Below are 19053 nucleotides of genomic sequence, written 5' to 3'. Positions count from 1 at the left end.
GTTCATTATAGAAATTTAGCAGGATGTGCCTGTGATGGGTTTCCCTATTTGCAAAGAAGCTGTACCATTTTAACGTTTTTCCTCGTGTATTGGTAAACAGACATGCGCATGGGCATCAGGAAGTCATACTACGATGGTGAAAACTCGAAACTACGATGGTGAAAATCGAAACTACGATGGTGAAAAGTACGAAATAATTTCGACATTTCACCATCGTAGTTTCGAGTTTTCACCATCGTACTTTCGTTATTGACTTTTCGCACTACCGGTTCGTTCTTTCGAGCTCACAGTATAAAAACAGTTTATACAGAAATTTTTATTTCTACAAAAAAAAACAACACTTGTTTACAATTACTGGATCAACTGGGAGCCCTTCTCGGTCATTACCCCGGTCATTAAGTTTAAAGGAGTTGGCGGATGGTGCCCATGCAAACTACAAGAATTCGGGTCCGTCAAAACACCCAGAACACAAAAAGACCTCGAAAATAATGTGCATGTAAATAGCTACATCTTATAAAAAATAAACTTTCGTATTATATTAAATATCTTTTAAACTTCAAACACTTACAACATGAACAGTTCAGTTTAAAAATATGTAGTTTTACTTTAAACGATAATGATATCATAAAATATTGGAACGGCATATGCACAAAAAATGACGAAATAAATTGATAAAGCCATCACTGTTTTCTAAATATGTATATATAATAAAACTGGATATAGTTGCTTACAAAAGATGCCATAATGTGACAAGAAACGCGAGATACAAACGTAAAAATTGCTGAATTGACAATGTCGAGGTTCAGTCCACGTTCGCTTATGCATAGTTCTTGGCAGATCAGATCTGCCATTGTACATAGCATTTACGGAGTGTTTGGTATAAAAGCGCAATTTCTTAGTCTGCTCTGTCGCAATTAGAGTCTAAAAAATATGCATATAAAATCGGTATTAGATTGCGATTTGACAATGACTTCATCAAACAAATCGTTTCTGCAGAGATATTAATTCAGTGATAGTTTAAGTTTAATTTCTATTTTTAGCGTTTTGATAAATAAGGTTCGAGCATGATATGGAAGAAAACTCAGTCAGAAAAATATTACCTTACGTTTTTCAAGATTGACGTAAAACATCCGTGCAAAGACAAGAGCGGTTGGCTCAGTAGGTTAAGCGCAAGTCTGTAATCGGAAAAGAACTTGTTTAGGTTAACTCATGCATTAAAACTACTTTTTATACTGGATTCGCCTATACATTAGCGGGGAAAAAAGGCAATTCGCGTGCTGTCAATTTTGAAATGCGTTGCCAGGGACGGGCCTATGCGCTGATGGACATCTGATCACTACGTCTTATTTCTTCCATAATTACCTCTTAGTAGCATAAAGAATGCTGTCTAATCCATATTATGTTTTGCTACTGTATTAGTTACCAACCCTAAACGCACTGCTCCGACAGTGAACTTACACGCTTCTCCCTCTGTTTACTCCCTTTTTTTTTTAACTCCGCGCGACGGTTCAGGTTTTGTCGAATACCGTGAAGGTATTGCATTGTTTTTAGGAATCATATTAATGATTTTGGGAAGTATCAGTCGGTATGTTTTTATCTAATATGTTACCGTTTCCAAGAACATCAGAATGGTCATTAAAAATTGTACCGGAATCGTAAAATCATCACATATGAAAATAATAAATTTAGTCGTCGTGTCATGTCCTTTTTATGCAAGAATATCGACAATACACGTTTGATTTTTGTATTAACGTGAAGCCATTGGAATATGTTTGTGACTTCGACCTTTGGTCTCGGTCACAAACATATCCTATCCCAAGGGCTTCTGCGGTCGAGGTCACAGACATATCCCAAGGTCTTCTGCAAACGTTAATAACCAAAAAAAGCGTGTATTATCTCTTTGGTGACGACCTGGTAAATGTTGAGAAGCGGCGCTAAATAAACAAACAAAACAAAAAACACGCTTGCACAGCACTGTAGTAGTATTAGTCATGTAAGTTTGAAGTAGTGTGGATCAAACCTGCGGCCTCTAGCAGCATAGTTCAGTGTCTTACGACTAATTCTAGGATATTACGGCTGAACCACTTTGCCAACAACTCGTAATTTCTCCTAATAACAATTACGATAAAAACAAAGTGTTAATTTAATCTATTACAGTTTCAAATATATACAATTAAATTTTCACAAACGAGGTTTAAACTGAAGATGGTGTTGACAAAAAAAAACCACAATATTATGGCGGTGTTTTCGTAAGTCCGAACGCATACTTCAGAACATTAATGTCGTCTGCTAGTGTTTTCTTCAATTTGAGAATTTGCCCTATCTGTGATTGTTGTAGTGGCTGTGAGAAAGTCACGGCGCTCTGTATGCCGTCTACATCTTTCCTATAGATAAATGAATAAATATCTTCATCAGAGTAATAATTGTATAAAACATATGCATATGAGATATTATTACATGACCCGTTGCCGGTCCGTAGTTTGTGTTTTATAATCAGTCTGTTTACTGGGCTAATAAGTAAAAAATCGGACCCGGGCAATGGTTTTGATCGGCAAGTTACTCAATAAGTGTATATCATGACATGACTCTATATCGCCGGTCCATAGTTTGTTCTGTATGGCAACATGTTAACTGGACTAATAAGTAAAAAAAATGACCCTAAAATCTGTTTAAAAGTTACAGAAACACTAATAACTATTACCTGAACGCCGTTAACTTGATTTCAAATTGTCCAACTGCCATTGTTGTGTTGAACGCGGATCTCCCCACCTACAAGATATTAAATAATTTAAGAATAAACAATAAATATTAAGAAGAAAATGATTAGCAACAATAGCGTATTTTGTAACAAATAATAACGGAAGATTACAAAGAACACTACGGGGAAGAGTTCAAACGAAAATTAACTATTTTGGAAAAAAAAAAAAAAAAAAAAAACACGTTTACAGTTTTAGGGTATATGCAGCAGACTCTACAGGATCAGCCTTACCTCTGAGGGGAAATTAAGCGGAGTGGCAAATACTGGATTATTATTTATTTTCCTTTAAAAAAAAACAGTTATAATGTGCAAGGTTTATATACATGTATTTTTATTAAATAGTTACTGGTTCTGTGTGTGCAACGTAGATCCATACCCGGTCATTTTAATGTCTTCGCGGTTAATATTTGCAATAATCTAACAGAATCTACTTTAAGGTCGCGTCACACTTAAAGCTTCCTTTAAGTGACAAAAAGTTGTTTCTAGAAATGAAAACATAAAAAGTCAACCAAATGAGTTTTCTTTATACATCAGAAAGGAACCATTCATACGCATTAAGCTCAACAAAAGAATTTCAAGCAGAGATATATTTATATTGAATGTATTGTGATGTTATACGCTTCACCCCCATACCAAGTTATTTACAAAAACAATGCAAACGAAGAAAAGGAGAGGTACCAGATGACTGATAGCGTAATCTAAAGTTTGCTATCATTTCTACTTTTCCTATTCAATTTTTAAAAGGTCCTCCTACAGTGTAACTTTCAACTCAAGAATTGAAAAAAAAAGTAATCGGCTGCTAACTTAAAGTGGAATTATACGCATTTCTCAAGCAAAAATCCAGCTGAAATAGATGTCTGTGTAAAAAGGGTGGGGGAAATTGTAGCTTTCAAACCACTATACGAAACTCTTCCTGTTGCCAGTACGAAATAATAACTTTCCAAATATGACTTTTCTTATTTTGACTGGGGCAGTCTTTTTAAGAAAAGTCAAACTGCGCGTAGGAGTTGCTTCCCTTCAACTTCAGAAATCTCTACCTACATGTAAGGGAGATCACTACGCAGAAGACTGAAGAAAAGAACTATTATTTTATTAGTCCGATTTCTTTATTTCTAAAGAATCAACTTTAAATACTTATGCGGCATTGTCGTTAATTTAACACATTTAAATGCACAGCAACCGAAAATTGCTTTTATAAAACATTCACCAAAAACACACTGTGTGCGATTAGATGCGCATAATGTCACTTTAATGCAATTTACTCTATACATATCACAAAAGAATTCCCACTGTTTTAATCCCCTGACACGAACAAGGGCCATTCACAATGTTGTAATTAAATATTTTCACACATATATTGAGGATTTATGTTATGAGTGCATATATTTGTAATAAGTTGTTGATACCTTTTGTGTATTTACAATAATGTTAAAACTCCAAACGTGACGAGTACCTTACTTTTATGTCCAAAATTAAATTTCAGACCAGTAAATATTTATGAATACGGGGTCTAGCTAGCTGACAACGAAAAAAAATAGAATAGCTGATAATTAGATATACCCAACCTGTGATACAGACTGCTGTGCTGAAGCTAGTTCAGCTCTCAGGTTGGCCACGTCACGTGTCGTGTTGCTGATAAATGTGCCAACTCGATCTTCGTAAATATGTTCACCACCTATAATACATAGCAATTTCTTCAGTATTTGATATTACGTAAGTCAGTAACATTTGTCTATACAGGAATTATAGAGAACTGCAGATAAGTATAGAATAAAACAAATGCGCGTACTCCCCCGTCGCCAGATTTCTGTGAAGTGTTTTGGATAGTTAATAAATTATAATAAATTTGAGCTGTACCATGAGAAAACCAACATAGTGCTTTTGCGACCAGCATGGATCCAGACCAGCCTGCGCATGGATCCGCGTAGTCTGGTCAGGATCCATACTGTTCGCTAACGGTTTCTCTAATTGCAATAGGTTTTGAAAGCGAACAGCATAGATCAGGCTGGTGGTCTGGACCCATGCTGGTCGCAAATGCACTATGTTGGTTTTCTCATGGTGCGGCTCAGATTATTATATCAACTGAAGCTATTTCTGTTAAACACGGGATGACGTAGAATTTAAAGTATTCAAAACGTCCGAAAACAGCGACACAACTGGTACAACACGCATTTTAAGATAATTATAAAAAAATAATACTGGTAAAAAGTGGTAGAACCAGTATGATTCATATATAATTCATTTTAACTTTTTAAATCTTAAGCAATACAAAAAGTAAAGGCGTTTAACTGTATATAATTAATTGAACTACAATGTACAACAAATATACCTTTAAGAACCGCTGTCTGTTGTGTTGCATTAGTTAACCGCTTGTCAAGATCGTTCAAGTCTGTTGTCAATGTTCCCAGCCTTGACGTAGTAACCTGTTCACTCGCTTCCAGTTGTTTGTCCTGAAATACATATATCGAATTCCAGATTTTTTTCTCAATCTATGTGCGTTTTCAGGTCTCTGTTTCAGAAAAAAAATCTTCATAGAACAATGTTAGAACCTGGTGAAACTTTCTTGCTACTCCCTGCATGTCGATGAAAATATAACAGTTCTGTCAAAAAAGCTGAAATACGGACACATATTGTGTACATGTAATATATCATAAGTTATGTCTTACAGATGTGTTCCGCATAATAATTTTTTTTTCGTTGATACTTGAGATATATGTGATGCTAGGATGTAAGCAAAATTACAAACAGTACATTCAACATGTAATACGTAGGCATTGTCATACAAACATTGCTTTCTATCGTATCAGTGCTATCATTTAAGAATAAAATTTCTGCTATTTTTGCGCGTTTATAAGGGTATAAACCACAGTGGTATTTCTTGCAATATCACGAATCGCGCTAGCGATTCTTGAATGATTCGCAAGAAGTCCCAATGTGGTTTGTTCACTTATAAACGCACAAAAAATAGAATTCAATTCTTATATTTACATTTTTACTGTAGTTTGCTATATAAATAAGTGGTTTACTTTCCAAGAGTATCAGAAAATTATAATAAATATCAGAATATCCATCTTTTCAACATCTAAATAGAAAAATAAAAAAAGACCAGCCCACGTTTTGAAATTTGCCTTCCGATGAAAATACAGTAAAATATCGGTAAATCCAGTGAAAAATCATACAGTCATGTTGATTCAATTTTGATCTTTACCATCAGAAAATTAGTTTCAGCTTAATGTAATGTTATTTTTGAAATTTTGGCGTAAAATTTTGAAATAATTTTTCGAACGACGCCATTTTGTAAATGTTTTCTGTGAATGACGTCAGGTTGCACGTGCAATCTCACGGAAAGGGCAGTCTACATCAATGTTGTTCATACGATAATAAACGCTCGTTTCTTTCCATACAAAATATATAGCGAATGTAAATAATAATGCTAGTGACTGTCGCTATTTGGTATAACATGCAGTGTTTTTTTTTCACCAAACGAGCACAGTCAAAATTTTTATTCAACGAACAGAAGCATTATTAAACAATCATCATGCAAAGTTTTAAAGAACATTTAAAGCAAAATGCTCTTTAATTGTTTAGTTTATTTTTGCTTTCGCCCCAGTTTTATGTGACATAATATTCGTTATATCACAGTGTTTGTGTTCACATTTTTATGTTGCGTTTAAGATGTTCTTGAAAGCCCACTAGATGCCAGAGAATTTTTGTGTTGTATTGATTTGCCATAGAAACAGAAAGTGAAGTTTTTCAAACACTTGTCATAACAAAGGTCATCTTGCGATATTAATAGCTTTAACATTTGTAATTTATTTTAAGCTTTTAACAAAACACAGCAAACACACAATGAAGCACAAGGAAATTGGTATTTTCATTATGAAAAGATTTGCATCTTTGATTAATTTACCAACGAGCAGCCTAAATGTAACCCATTTCTATCGATTAAGGGCAGCATATCCAACGTTCTTTTACAAAATTAAGTATCAAAAGCTTCGAAAAAGTGTCAGATACATGTGTTTTATTGGTTTGCTAGCTGATATTTCTCTTATTTATGGACACTTTTTGCGTGTTGACTGTTGTTTTATTCGGGATTTTTTTATCCATCGTTATATATCTACCGTTTAAAACACGCTTCTTTCGATGAAAATTTGATTGTTTACATATTTACGCCATCAAATGAGATGTGTACTTTACCATATAATGTCTATTTTAAGGTTTGTTAATGCACAACGCTATTGAATATGTCATTGTATAGAAATAGGCGTTTAATCAAATAAATAAGTTTCAGTTTCAGTTTGATACATAGCTAAACTAGATTTATTTCTTAGCAAAGTACCAGTTTTTCCAGGTCATCAAGCTGTCGTTGTATTATCTGTTCTGATACTGTGGCATTAATTACCAGATCAGTGACTTCTTGGGTGACGGTCGACAAACTTACACCGCTCACACCTGAAATTTGATAGTTTTGCATTTTATTATTAATACTTTAAGGTTTGTTAATGTTCAACGCTATTGAATATGTCGTTGTATAGAAATAGGCGTTTAATTAATCAATTACATTGTAAATAAGCTTCAGTTTCAGTTTGATACATATCTAAAATAGACTGGACTTGTTCAATAAGAATGAGCGTATGTCAAATTTGGAAATGATAAACATCCAGTTTACAAATTCGGGGTTTTTTGTTTTTTTTTTTTTTTTGTTTTTTTGCAAAGTCGTTTACTTCTATTTCTAAAAAGACAATCTGAAAAGTTAATCGTCAGAAAAATATGAGCTAATTAACGCTTGAGATCCCCGTTTCTTTCTGTCTCCAATAGTGAACATAATGAGTATAGAACGCATACTTAAAGATTGTATTGGTTTAAAAAACCTTGTTATATTAGTTTCCGTTTTTAAAAGTTCCCCGCAGAAGATTTTGTTCATTTATAAGAGGACTGGTGGCGTCAACAGAGCCGTGATGAAAACCAGACGCCTCACTTGTCGCCACTTTATTTGTAGATGCTTGCTCTGTTAATAGAAATGGCGTACAATCATGAAAAGCAATATGAAACTTGATACCTGTTCCTGTAGATGTAAGAGCATTCCTGACTGCTGTGTCGAGTGTCTGTAGTTGTTGTTCTGTGGCAGTCAGTGATTGCTGATTTTTAGCTAAGTCTTGCAGGAGTTTTGTATGAATTGCCGAACTTTGAGCGGCATCTTTTGCGATGGAGCTGGAAATGCTTGCCAGTTTTTGTTTAATGCTAGCTAAGTTCTTTTGAAAAGTTGCTTGAGCCGAATTTAGCAACTGTTGCGTTTGGTTAGGAGTCGATGGTGCTGCTCGTTTTTGTCTCTTGTCGCTTATTTCCGGTAGCTCCTGTTGTTCAGACAAACTGGTTACAAATCGTTTTAAAGTTTGAATTTCTTCCACCACATCCAGAATATCCATATCAGTAGTGGAATCCTCTACTATGGTGTTTAACTGCTGGTCAAATAACTTGAACGAGTCGTGTTGGTAGTCTTGTACCGCTTTTACCCGTCCCCGTGTCTCGTGCACGTCCGCATCGATGTGTTCCTCTAGCGTGCCGGTTGCGTCACAATACGTTAGATCTGGAACTGGAACCTTCAATGAGCACTGTGACATAGCACTGGCGCTTACAATGTACGACAAAAGACAGACAACCACCAAATACACCTGCTTTGAATTATTCATCTTGCCTTAGATACTGTACGGGTCCGTCTACGTCTAGAAACAAATGTTATGTAGTTTTATGGAAATTCTAAAATGTGACACCTTCGCGATATGTTAGCGCAAAAGGGGAATACAATTAATTTCCAATTAAATTCAACAGCACTTTATTGTTTCAAATCCTCTACTTAGTGTAAGTTATCGTATGTTAAGAGGATGATTATCTACACGCAAACAGTTGCGCCCTTCGCTGCATCTTTCTTCTTGTTTCCTAATCTGTTATCACCCAGCGCAATGTTATATCCAATAGAATTTTGATATCCTTGTCTAGATAATACCTCTCATACAAACTCTTACAATTTATACACTATCCTATTAAAAGAATGTAGACAGACTCATTTCAAAGATCAAACAAGATGTTTACAATCTGATGTTCAAACTTCGACCTTATGTTATGTTTTGCGTCGCCTTTATAGCTTCAGGAATGAAGTTAAAACACCACAAACTCCATATTTCAATTTAGAAATGGCGTATGGTATGTCTTGGTTGGCAAGATATTCAAGCTATGATGGAATTCACATGGAAATATATTACAGAGAGTATAAACACACTTTAGACGTTTAAAACACCGTCACGCGGCTAGATAAATTGACCAAACATCGCACACAGGACCGATAACCGATAACGGCATTATTCGTGTTATTAGTAATATATTCCCGTTTATTGAAATAACAATATTCATAACTCTAAGAAAGCATTTAGTTGTATATTTTCAGTTAATTTTCTACTTTATGTTTCCATTTGTCGTGCAATCAGTTGTAGGACCACTTCATTGAAACGCTTATTTAAGACATATATTATATATTACAGGTTTAACACAGTGACAAAAGTTTTTTTTTTAAAAACTTGTTTAAAAAAAATGAAGTAAATTATTAAGATACCAAAAAGTTACAAAAATATTATTATAAGTTTTACTTAATTTTCAAAGAAATATTTCGTTAGTTCGATCATAGAAAATAAAAGAAATTGCCTGTAATTTATCAAATTTTAATAGAATTTCAGACAAAGCCTAAAGTATTGAATGCGATTTCAGAAAAGTTGCTCTTAAAATTAGGCTTTTGGCTTGTATTTCTTTAAATTCAAATTATGCTTCCTTTTTGATGACGGTGACATTTGAGTAAAATGATATGACTGTAGCCTGACCAAAACTGAGGCTTATCAACTGCGTTTAGAACAAAGATCTTTTAGTGAACAATATTACAAGAATATACATTTTCAGTTGTTAAAAATAGTTCGTGAAAATCTTTTACATTTTCTGGTACAATAAATTTCATTTTTTTTAATCTTTGTATTCAGTGACCTTCCTTAGTGTATTCATATTGGCCTAAATATCATTCATATTTTATATGCGCCCCTGCAGTACAAAATGTGCAAAACTGCTTTGGAATTTTGAATAAAGTGGGCATTTTTATGTATATATACATGTGTATTCAAAACTGTTTTCTTCTTAGTAATATTGATATTTTTACTTTATCAAATATTTATCATTTTTTAAGAAAAAATATGTTATTCCGTCAATGTTAAAGAAAAACATCTAGCTTAATGTAAACATGGTACCCTCTTTTTGAAATTTGCATCTGTACGTTGAATTTTATGGAGTGTTAAAAAGTCCAATATGTTACTCGAATGGGAAATTGTGAAACTATCGTATTACTTGCGTCCCTAATAATGTTTCATTTTTTTTCAATGATAATGGATGGTTTCTAATAAAACAAATTTTTTCTACTTTAAAACGCATATGCTATTTTTTTTCTCACCATTGGCCGGTATGTCAAAGTACACAAGTACTGGGGGAAAATCAAATATTATCAGTTGGACAGGAGAAAATATGGTTAACGGTACAATCTTCAGACAGCAACACACTTTGACAATAACAATGTCAAATTTACATCTTTAGTCTTTAACACAATTTGAAGTTACTGATCTAAATAATTTTGAACAATCTAATGATAATTCAATTAATGTATATAACCACAGAATGACCAAACTTGAGTCCGCCCTAATCCCTTGGAGCCGAATGTTTACATGGTTTTGAACAATTTATGATATAATATCAGCTATACGCGCCTATTTTAGATAACAAGAAACTTGATGAAGCATGTGAATATAATATAGCTTGTATCACAAGGATGCTCTAGAATGACGGAATTTGTTCGTGAACCCATTCTGTATTTGAATCATTTCGCTAGTGTATTTAAGGAAACTGTGTTTTTCATAAAAACATAGTTCAATAATAAGGGGAAAATCCCCAATAAGTCGACGGTTAGCAATCGAGAAAAGATATTTTTAAAGAAGGTTGGTAAAGTCCAATGTATAGCGATGTTCAAACCGGACAAGAATGTTATGAGGAAGAATAGTTTCATTAAGCAACCTTACCAGATTCCTGAGCATTATGTCATATACAATGCGTACTGTATCCAACTAAGAAGTTATGTGTCTGCTTCAAATTATAAACAAGAGGAGTGTATTTGTGTCTAATATTTCCGGATCAGGATGTTTGTCAGACATAGCAACCATTTTCCTGTTAATTTTTTTTATTAAATTGTTTAAATCGTACGGTATCATTGTCAACTTGAGGAAATAACCTAGCGTTTCGTCTCATATATCTAAAAACGCACCCGCGAAATCGACGTCGTTCATCAATCAAGAGTTAGTTTTACACACCTCCCCCATCCGGCCATTTTGCTTCCCCAAGAAGGGTCCTTTGGGACTGCACGCAAATACTAACATTCAATATTATATTTTCCCCGACAGTATTCACATTTCAACATGAAGTACACTCGTAATTTATTAAAGTGGAATTATACGCATTTCTCAAGCAAAAATCCAGCTGAAATAGATGTCTGTGTAAAAAGGGTGGGGGAAATTGTAGCTTTCAAACCACTATACGAAACTCTTCCTGTTGCCAGTACGAAATAATAACTTTCCAAATATGACTTTTCTTATTTTGACTGGGGCAGTCTTTTTAAGAAAAGTCAAACTGCGCGCAGGAGTTGCTTCCCTTCAACTTCAGAAATCTCTACCTACATGTAAGGGAGATCACTACGCAGAAGACTGAAGAAAAGAACTATTATTTTATTAGTCCGATTTCTTTATTTCTAAAGAATCAACTTTAAATACTTATGCGGCATTGTCGTTAATTTAACACATTTAAATGCACAGCAACCGAAAATTGCTTTTATAAAACATTCACCAAAAACACACTGTTTGCGATTAGATGCGCATAATGTCACTTTAATTTAGCAAAAAACTTCCTCCCTTTTTAATTCACTTTTGCTTCTTTTGATACCAAGCATGACCACTGGCGTACACGTATGTCACAGACAACATGTTTTAATTTATAGTACATCAATATAAGTTTAAAACTAGTTTAACGTGATATAAATCTGGTATAATAATAACGTCACACAGACACAAGTATATGTCATATGGCGACTTTCTATATTTGATGGTGGGGGGGGGGACGCCAAGCGGGCACTTTGGTAGAACCGACCTTTCTCACACGAAGAATTCAACGCCTCGAGTGAGGCTCGAATTCAAGTTTCGCCTACAGTTTCAAAACATGTGTGTATGATAAGGGACTACATTTAGTTGAAAAAAAAACTTCCTTGTCAAGTTCTTTTAATGACAGAATAATACACATGCCAGAAAACGTACATTTACGGCATAGATTATCAGCTTGTACATTTTGCAAGCAAAAGTCGCCAGCAATCATCATCTAGAAAATGTTTATAAACGTTTATAACCTATCTTTGATTAAGGTAGCTCTGCAACGTTTGACAGAAACATTGCCCTACAATGTAAATTTTATTAAAAAATACTTGTATCAGAAGAAAAACGATAGGGTCGTGTACTTGAGGTTGTGTTTGATATTGGTCCTTTGGTCAATTTTGAAAATGGGTAAGTCGCATTTTGATGACATTTCGGGTACAGAAAAAGTTCCATAATTTTCATAATTGTATATTTATATATTTTCAATCATACGGCCGCCAGATATAATGTATAGGTTCTTGTGCTTAATTTTTCATAATTCACAAAATATCTGTCCGTACAATGCAGCTTATTTTATCATGCGTTTTAGAACGTTTCTAAACTTAATCTGGATAAGATAAAATACAACTGGTAGATTAAAGTTTAAACTATGTCAAATTTTGACCCATAAACATTTTATTTCGATTTCTTACCAAATGTTTGCATAGAAATGTTGCCTTTATGCTATCTAACATATCCTGAAAGTTTTATAGCAAGCAATCTAAAATAAGTCAAATTTGAAAGAAAAAAAAACAATAGGGGGAACACTTGACTGAAATTTTTGTCAATGAAAAATACCTCATCACAATGTCTTTGACAATACAAAACTGAGCAAGGTATTTTGAACCTTTACCCTTTAGCCTGCTGGTGGCAAATGATTCTTTCTTTGCGATACGTCAGTAAATTTGCAATGACCCCTCTCCCCTTCGAATAAGAAGTGGTATTGCCCAAATTGACTGATGTACCAGTCCATTTTAGAAATTTAGCAGGGTAAAGGTTAAAAAGTTCTTATTAACAGCATCAGACCTTTTTAAAATGAAATATGATATGAATGATTATGTCTTGTATTTAACCATTGTTGCGGAAATGGCGGACTTTTTTCATAGTACACCTCTGCATAGATATATCTTCTCTTGTTTGCTTTTAGCCTGTTTGTTAGGATTCTGATGAGTTTCAATATCCCAATACTGACTCAAAATTCAGGAGTAAATGACACATTCCTCATATGAAAAGGTAATGAATGCAGACATTCACTGAAATTAATTTTATCAAATCGTAACTGAGAACGGTCACTAGGTCCGGGTATCGAACGAAATATTATACTGTGTCCTTTTAAAGTATTGTGGTCTACATGTGGAGTTGCCCGGGAGGCTTTTTTATTGCACGAGATGGAACTTTTTCTGAATTTGCAAAATTTGAAAGATATGAAGATTGACCTACACTACAGTCAAAATATCAATCTGTTCATTTACCAGAAGAACTAGAATTTTCACCTATATAAAAAGGTAAATGTACAAAGAACATTAAACATGTTGTGGTATCATCTACCTCAGATTCGAACTTGCACATTATTTTGACTAGAAATTAAAAAAAATCAGAAAAATAAACTGCACGCGACTACATTTTACGCGATCATATCTTTGATTTGTCCGCAGTCTAAGACTCGTAAAGTATGGTTAGTAAACAGGGCTTGAGGGAAGAATCATAGAGAGTCATAGCCGGTGCGTACCCTTTGATTTTCCGGCCAAAAGTAAAAACTATGTTTTCCTTAAAAACTTCGACACGTACAGTTGTGTGCGTTTTCAATTGCGTTATTTGTCAGAAAGAATAATCTTGGTCTTATCTTAACGGAATTTTAATCTAGGGATCGATATCCGCGATATCTACTGATCACTCCTGCTTTTTTACATTATTCTTTTATGGGTTTCTGGCATATAATAAGAGGACACCGCTGTTCAGTTGCGCTCTCCGATTAGTCAGGCATCGCTGTACATACCGATCATCATGAAAACGTTCTCTAGTTTGAGCATTCCTTTCCCTTGCCTACCACAAAATCCTGGATGTGCCTATGAAGTTGTTATTTTGATGATAACAAGCGAACTCATCCTCTACATTCTTTAGAGGGTTCCATAAAGCTATTTATGAATTCCTACATTTAGAAATTACTGTTGTAATTAATATTGCTGCTGTATATGTTGTTGTTGTTGTTGTTTTCGTTGTAGTTGTTATCACTATTATCATTGCAATTATACATATTTTAATATCCTGTTCCTTCTGATAAATATTATATCTGAAGATAAATGCAAAACATTCCGAGGAAATATAATTGTGTGGATTGAAAACGTATCACTTGTTGCAAGGGATAGGAGAAATTAAAGTTCGCAGATCTGATAGCAAAACTTTTAAGTTTGATTTGATGTATCAACGCTGAAATTGATTTTTTCCTGCATTAATATGCAAATTTTTGTCGAAACTCGACGCCTTTTTGCGTCAAAGATCTTCCACTTTAACTTATACTTCTAAATAAATCATTCGAACGATAATATTAATACCAGTCTCATTTTCCTCTTGCAGACATCCCTATTGAAATGGTGCATTTAACATTAAATCATTTTCAATTTGTATTTCAAAAGAACAGAAGATAAATATTTAAAATATAATTGTCTTATGTGTGTGCTTACGGTGCTCCGTTAGGGCCAGCGCCTGCTCCCTGTCAACGCGAAGTGCGAAGGTACGACGGTACGATGGCGAAGCGCGACAATACGATGGTGACAACACGACAGTGCGATGGCGAAGCGCGACTGTACGATGGCGAAGCGCGACAGTACGATGGTGACAGTCCGCTTCGCGCTTCGCCATCGTACTGTCGCGCTTCACAATCGTAGTGTTGTGCTTCGCCATCGCAATGTCGCGCTTCACTATCGTAGTGTCACCATCGTACTATCGCGCTTCGCCATCGTACTGTCGCGCTTCGCCATCGCACTGTCGCACTTCACCATCATAGTGTCACCATCGTACTGTCGCGCTTCGCCATCGTACTGTCGCTCTTCGCCATCGCAATGTCGTGCTTCATTATCGTACTGTCACCATCGTAGTGTCGCGCTTCGCCATCGTACTGTCGCGCTTAAACAACTTTTCTCTGTTTACTTAAGGGCCGACTTTAATGTATAAAATTGTACGGTCAGACGGAGGGACGTGCTTTGGAATTACTTACTAATAATCTTGTTTAACATAAATCTACATTTTTATCCAATACGTGTCTTCAGTTAAATCTTTAGGGTCAGTGGTAAAAAGACAGGGTCGGTCTGGTAAGCGGAACAAACAAGTGTATTCTAGACCTAATTAACACTTTTGCATAAAATTTACTCAAAAGCTTTATAAGCAAAATGTGTACAACAGTGCATTTTTATTACTTTTAGCTGACAATATATACTTTTTAACGTATATGAGCTGATTAAATAACATTTTCTCACAAAACAGTTAATTACATGTAAATACATTATCATTTATTTTTCCACACAGAGAGCAATTTTGAAAACAATGTTATTTTGTTCATAAATAACACTCGGTTGGGTGATGTTCGTTTTTATTATCCATGTTAAATAGCCATAGACCAACGGAGCCTATTTTGGAATAATACATTTCAAACAATATTAAGACATGACATCATGCCAGATGATATTCATTTGAGTGACACTCTGCCGGGGAATTTTCATTTGAATAATATCAGGTCTGGTGATATTCATTTCAATAATACCGGTCCGTGCCGAAAAGCGGTCCAATTATTTGATCATTGGACAGAGTTGACAATACTATACAATAAAGAGTTTAACTAAAGTCGGCCCTTAAGTAAACAGAGAAAAGATAGTGAAATGCGACAATACGATGGCGAAGCGCGACAGTACGATGTTGACACTACGATGGTGAAGCGCGACAGTACGATGGTGAAGCGCGACAGTACGATGGTGAAGCGCGACAGTACGATGGCGAAGCGCGACAGTACGATGGTGACACTACGATGGTGAAGCGCGACAGTGCGATGGCGAAGCGTGACAGTACGATGGCGAAGCGCGACAGTACGATGGTGACACTACGATGGTGAAGCGCGACAGTGCGATGGCGAAGCGCGACACTACGATGGTGAAGTGCGACAGTACGATGGCGAACCGCGACAGTAAGACGGACTGTCACCATCGTACTGTCGCGCTTCGCCATCGTACTGTCGCGCTTCACCATCGCACTGTCGTGTTGTCACCATCGTACTGTCGCGCTACTCCATTTACTTATCGAGTAATAACACAGCGCCACCACCAATTTCTATGCATCGGTATTATCGTGTTTGAATACTGGCCGATACCAAAATGTTCCAATGTCAGATTCGGGAGAAAAGCTCTTGGCATCACAATGTGCTGTTGTTATACGGCACTACATTCTCCGATTTTCGAATAAGTTCTATTAATAAAAATATAAGATAAAATAGAAATATTATCCACGTGTTTACAAGTTGAAACAGGCAATAGTTGCACCAGGGAAATGTCGATAGCTCTTTCCTTTATAGTGGGGCTAGAGTTTAGTAGACGTGTATAAAGGCCTTCGAGTGGTTTTTCGTCTGCTTTATTACGGTCCAAAGTTCAGATTCGCAGGAATTGAACCACGAGGGCGTTAGCCTGAGCGGTTAAATATCCAAGCATCTGAATGATAAACCACAAGAAGATGTTTCTTACATGCTGTTTTAAAATATTCAGATGATAATTATGTAATAGATCTAATTATGCTGCACTTCATTTATCCGAAAAGTAATGAACCGGACTTCATGCGGCAATCTTACGTCATAATTGACGTCATAATGTTCACTTACCGGTCAACGCGCCAAACGTTGTTTAGTTTATACTAATTTATTTTAGCTCGATTGTGATGAAAGCTTAAAGTTTATTTGAACCACACTCGAGTCCGCTTCCTGGAAAAACCATTACTGGTGTCATATGAGAAGTCATGGTCGTGACCCCAGTGGGGCTCGAACCCACGACCCTCGGGTTCAGCGGCCGACACCTTAACCACTAGATCACCGCTCCTCTTGTTTATCGCAGAATATACCTAACTGGACCAAACTGGCAGTCAAATCGAGTTAGTTCCATCTTGGATGTCCGTTCAAAAATAGTAGGTGGCGCATATTACCTTAAGTTGAACAAATCATGATTATCTTGGATTGGATGCAAGAGTGGTCTGTCGTAGATCTAGCTGAAAATGGATTAAATCATTTCAACGAAGGAAGGAGAGTAGAAGAAGATTAAATTTCAAATAAACATGTGTGTACATGTAGATTTTTTTACTTGTAAATTTTTCGGGTAGATCTATAATTGTTTAAAAACTATTTTAAGGTTAGGAAGAGCCAATGTATATTGATTTACAGTACGTATTTCTGTAGTTCCTTTTTAGGCTAGGGTGAAAGTTTCTGGGACTGGGTTAATTGTACAGGTTTCCATGTTTTCCTATATGTTTTCATATTACCCATTTTATTCTTAGGTACACGATCCATTATAAATATAAACGACTCCAAAGTTGATAAAGGACTCGCAGTATTCGGAGCAAACGTTCGTAATACATAGCTCCTTTGTTGAACCTCCAGCCTGAATATAACTCCTTTGCGGCGTGGTGTTTCAAAGACCGTAAAATAAACATTTGTACCAGGCGACTTAAAATGTGACGTAGATATGATCCAGGCCAAGTTCAGTAATGGCAGACAAATGTCAGATTTCGTAATATCCTATACCCTGCGTTGGAATACATGGTTTTGTCATATTATGATAACTCCACTCTGGATCTCCAGGAAGGCATGGCAGCAGATAGTCATGCTGCCTCAATAGTTCCGTAATTACATAAGCTTAATGGCCAAATGACATTTTTGTAAAAAGGTTTGTATTTTGAATCAATTTGATATTAGCTAGTATAACAGCATTTTAATTCATGTATAGGTATTCATATTCGGACTGACTCCTATGCGGGGTGATTTGTGCAATTTCGTTATTTCGTTCTGTCGCAGCGACACAACAACGTTATGGTGCCCTTGCAGAACGTCGTTTTGGCGCAACGCCCAACGTTGTCCCGCCGAAGAAAATGGGAATATCCGGCTTAAAGACAACTGTTTAGGCGGTAACTCGACAGAGCCTCGTTACCGCCAAAACCCGGAATTCCGATCTGCAGCTACAATCAATGACAGAATATTATAATCTAGCACCAGATGACTCTCATGCTGTGAATGACAACTAACAATTCGAGTACTGATTATACATTTTCATGTAAAAATGAGATAAAAATGAAGTATCTTGATAGACTCATAGTATATTGCCATTTTATGGGAAAAAACATAACGCTACAATTCAAGTAGAACTCTGTTGTTGCGTGCAATTGAAATGTCATGAGGTCACTTCCCGCGCTTTGTATAATACGCTATTGTGTGCTGCAAAAACGTATTTCGTTTTGCTTTATTTAATCTTTAGTTTGTAAAATACGGTATGCAAGAAAAATATTCTACCACCGATTGCAGATGGGAATATCCGGCTCTTGGCTACTGTTTTGGTCGAGCCTCGTTATATTCCCATAGAGGATATTACATGAGTGTCTTTTCATATTGAATTTATAAAACGAGTTGAATAAAATATTAAAATGCGAGGCTCTGCCGAGCATTTTATCAATTTTATTCAACGAGGTTAATAAATTCAATACGAAAAGTCACAAATGTAATATTCTTTTTATCACATGTAAGCTTTTCCAGCCGAAACATAAAAAATCTACTTTCTTTTACTATTATAAACAAGGCAATTTGACCAACGTCTCCGATACTTTAAACGACGTCGACGTCAAAGCTTTATTACACTATTCTAACATGGCTTGATTTGATTTCCAGTTATTAATAAACAAAGAAGAAAATCAAGCTCTATATATTCTGCGATAAACAACGGTTGACGCGCGAGAGCATTATGACGTCAATTATGACGTCAAATTGCTGCATGACGTCTGATACATTACTCCTCGCGTAAA

General features: G+C 35.5%; 1 protein-coding gene across 1 annotated transcript; it reads right to left on the bottom strand.

Moving 5' to 3' along the window:
* Window positions 1-2133: 2133 nt before the first annotated feature.
* On the bottom strand, window positions 2134-8822 carry LOC123565722 (uncharacterized). Its single transcript, XM_045359522.2, has 6 exons — window positions 7818-8822; window positions 7098-7210; window positions 5088-5208; window positions 4324-4433; window positions 2702-2769; window positions 2134-2384 (listed from the first exon to the last, which is right to left on the bottom strand). Exons 1-6 carry the CDS (start codon window positions 8446-8448, stop codon window positions 2234-2236), a joined length of 1194 nt encoding a protein of 397 aa, XP_045215457.2. The 5' UTR covers window positions 8449-8822; the 3' UTR covers window positions 2134-2233.
* Window positions 8823-19053: the final 10231 nt, after the last annotated feature.

Source organism: Mercenaria mercenaria, chromosome 8 (assembly GCF_021730395.1).
Source record: "Mercenaria mercenaria strain notata chromosome 8, MADL_Memer_1, whole genome shotgun sequence".
NCBI classification, from domain to species: Eukaryota; Metazoa; Mollusca; class Bivalvia; order Venerida; family Veneridae; genus Mercenaria; species Mercenaria mercenaria.
This window is presented reverse-complemented; position numbering and strand designations above follow the sequence as displayed.

Excerpts from the sequence above, each read along its gene's own strand:
- LOC123565722 (XM_045359522.2), bottom strand. The coding sequence starts at position 8,448 with ATGAATAATTCAAAGCAGGTGTATTTGGTGGTTGTCTGTCTTTTGTCG. Across the intron at positions 5,209-7,097 it reads TTGATGACCTGGAAAAACTG|GACAAACAACTGGAAGCGAG; the intron begins GTACTTTGCTAA and ends TATGTATTTCAG. Across the intron at positions 4,434-5,087 it reads ACAGACAGCGGTTCTTAAAG|GTGGTGAACATATTTACGAA; the intron begins GTATATTTGTTG and ends TATGTATTATAG.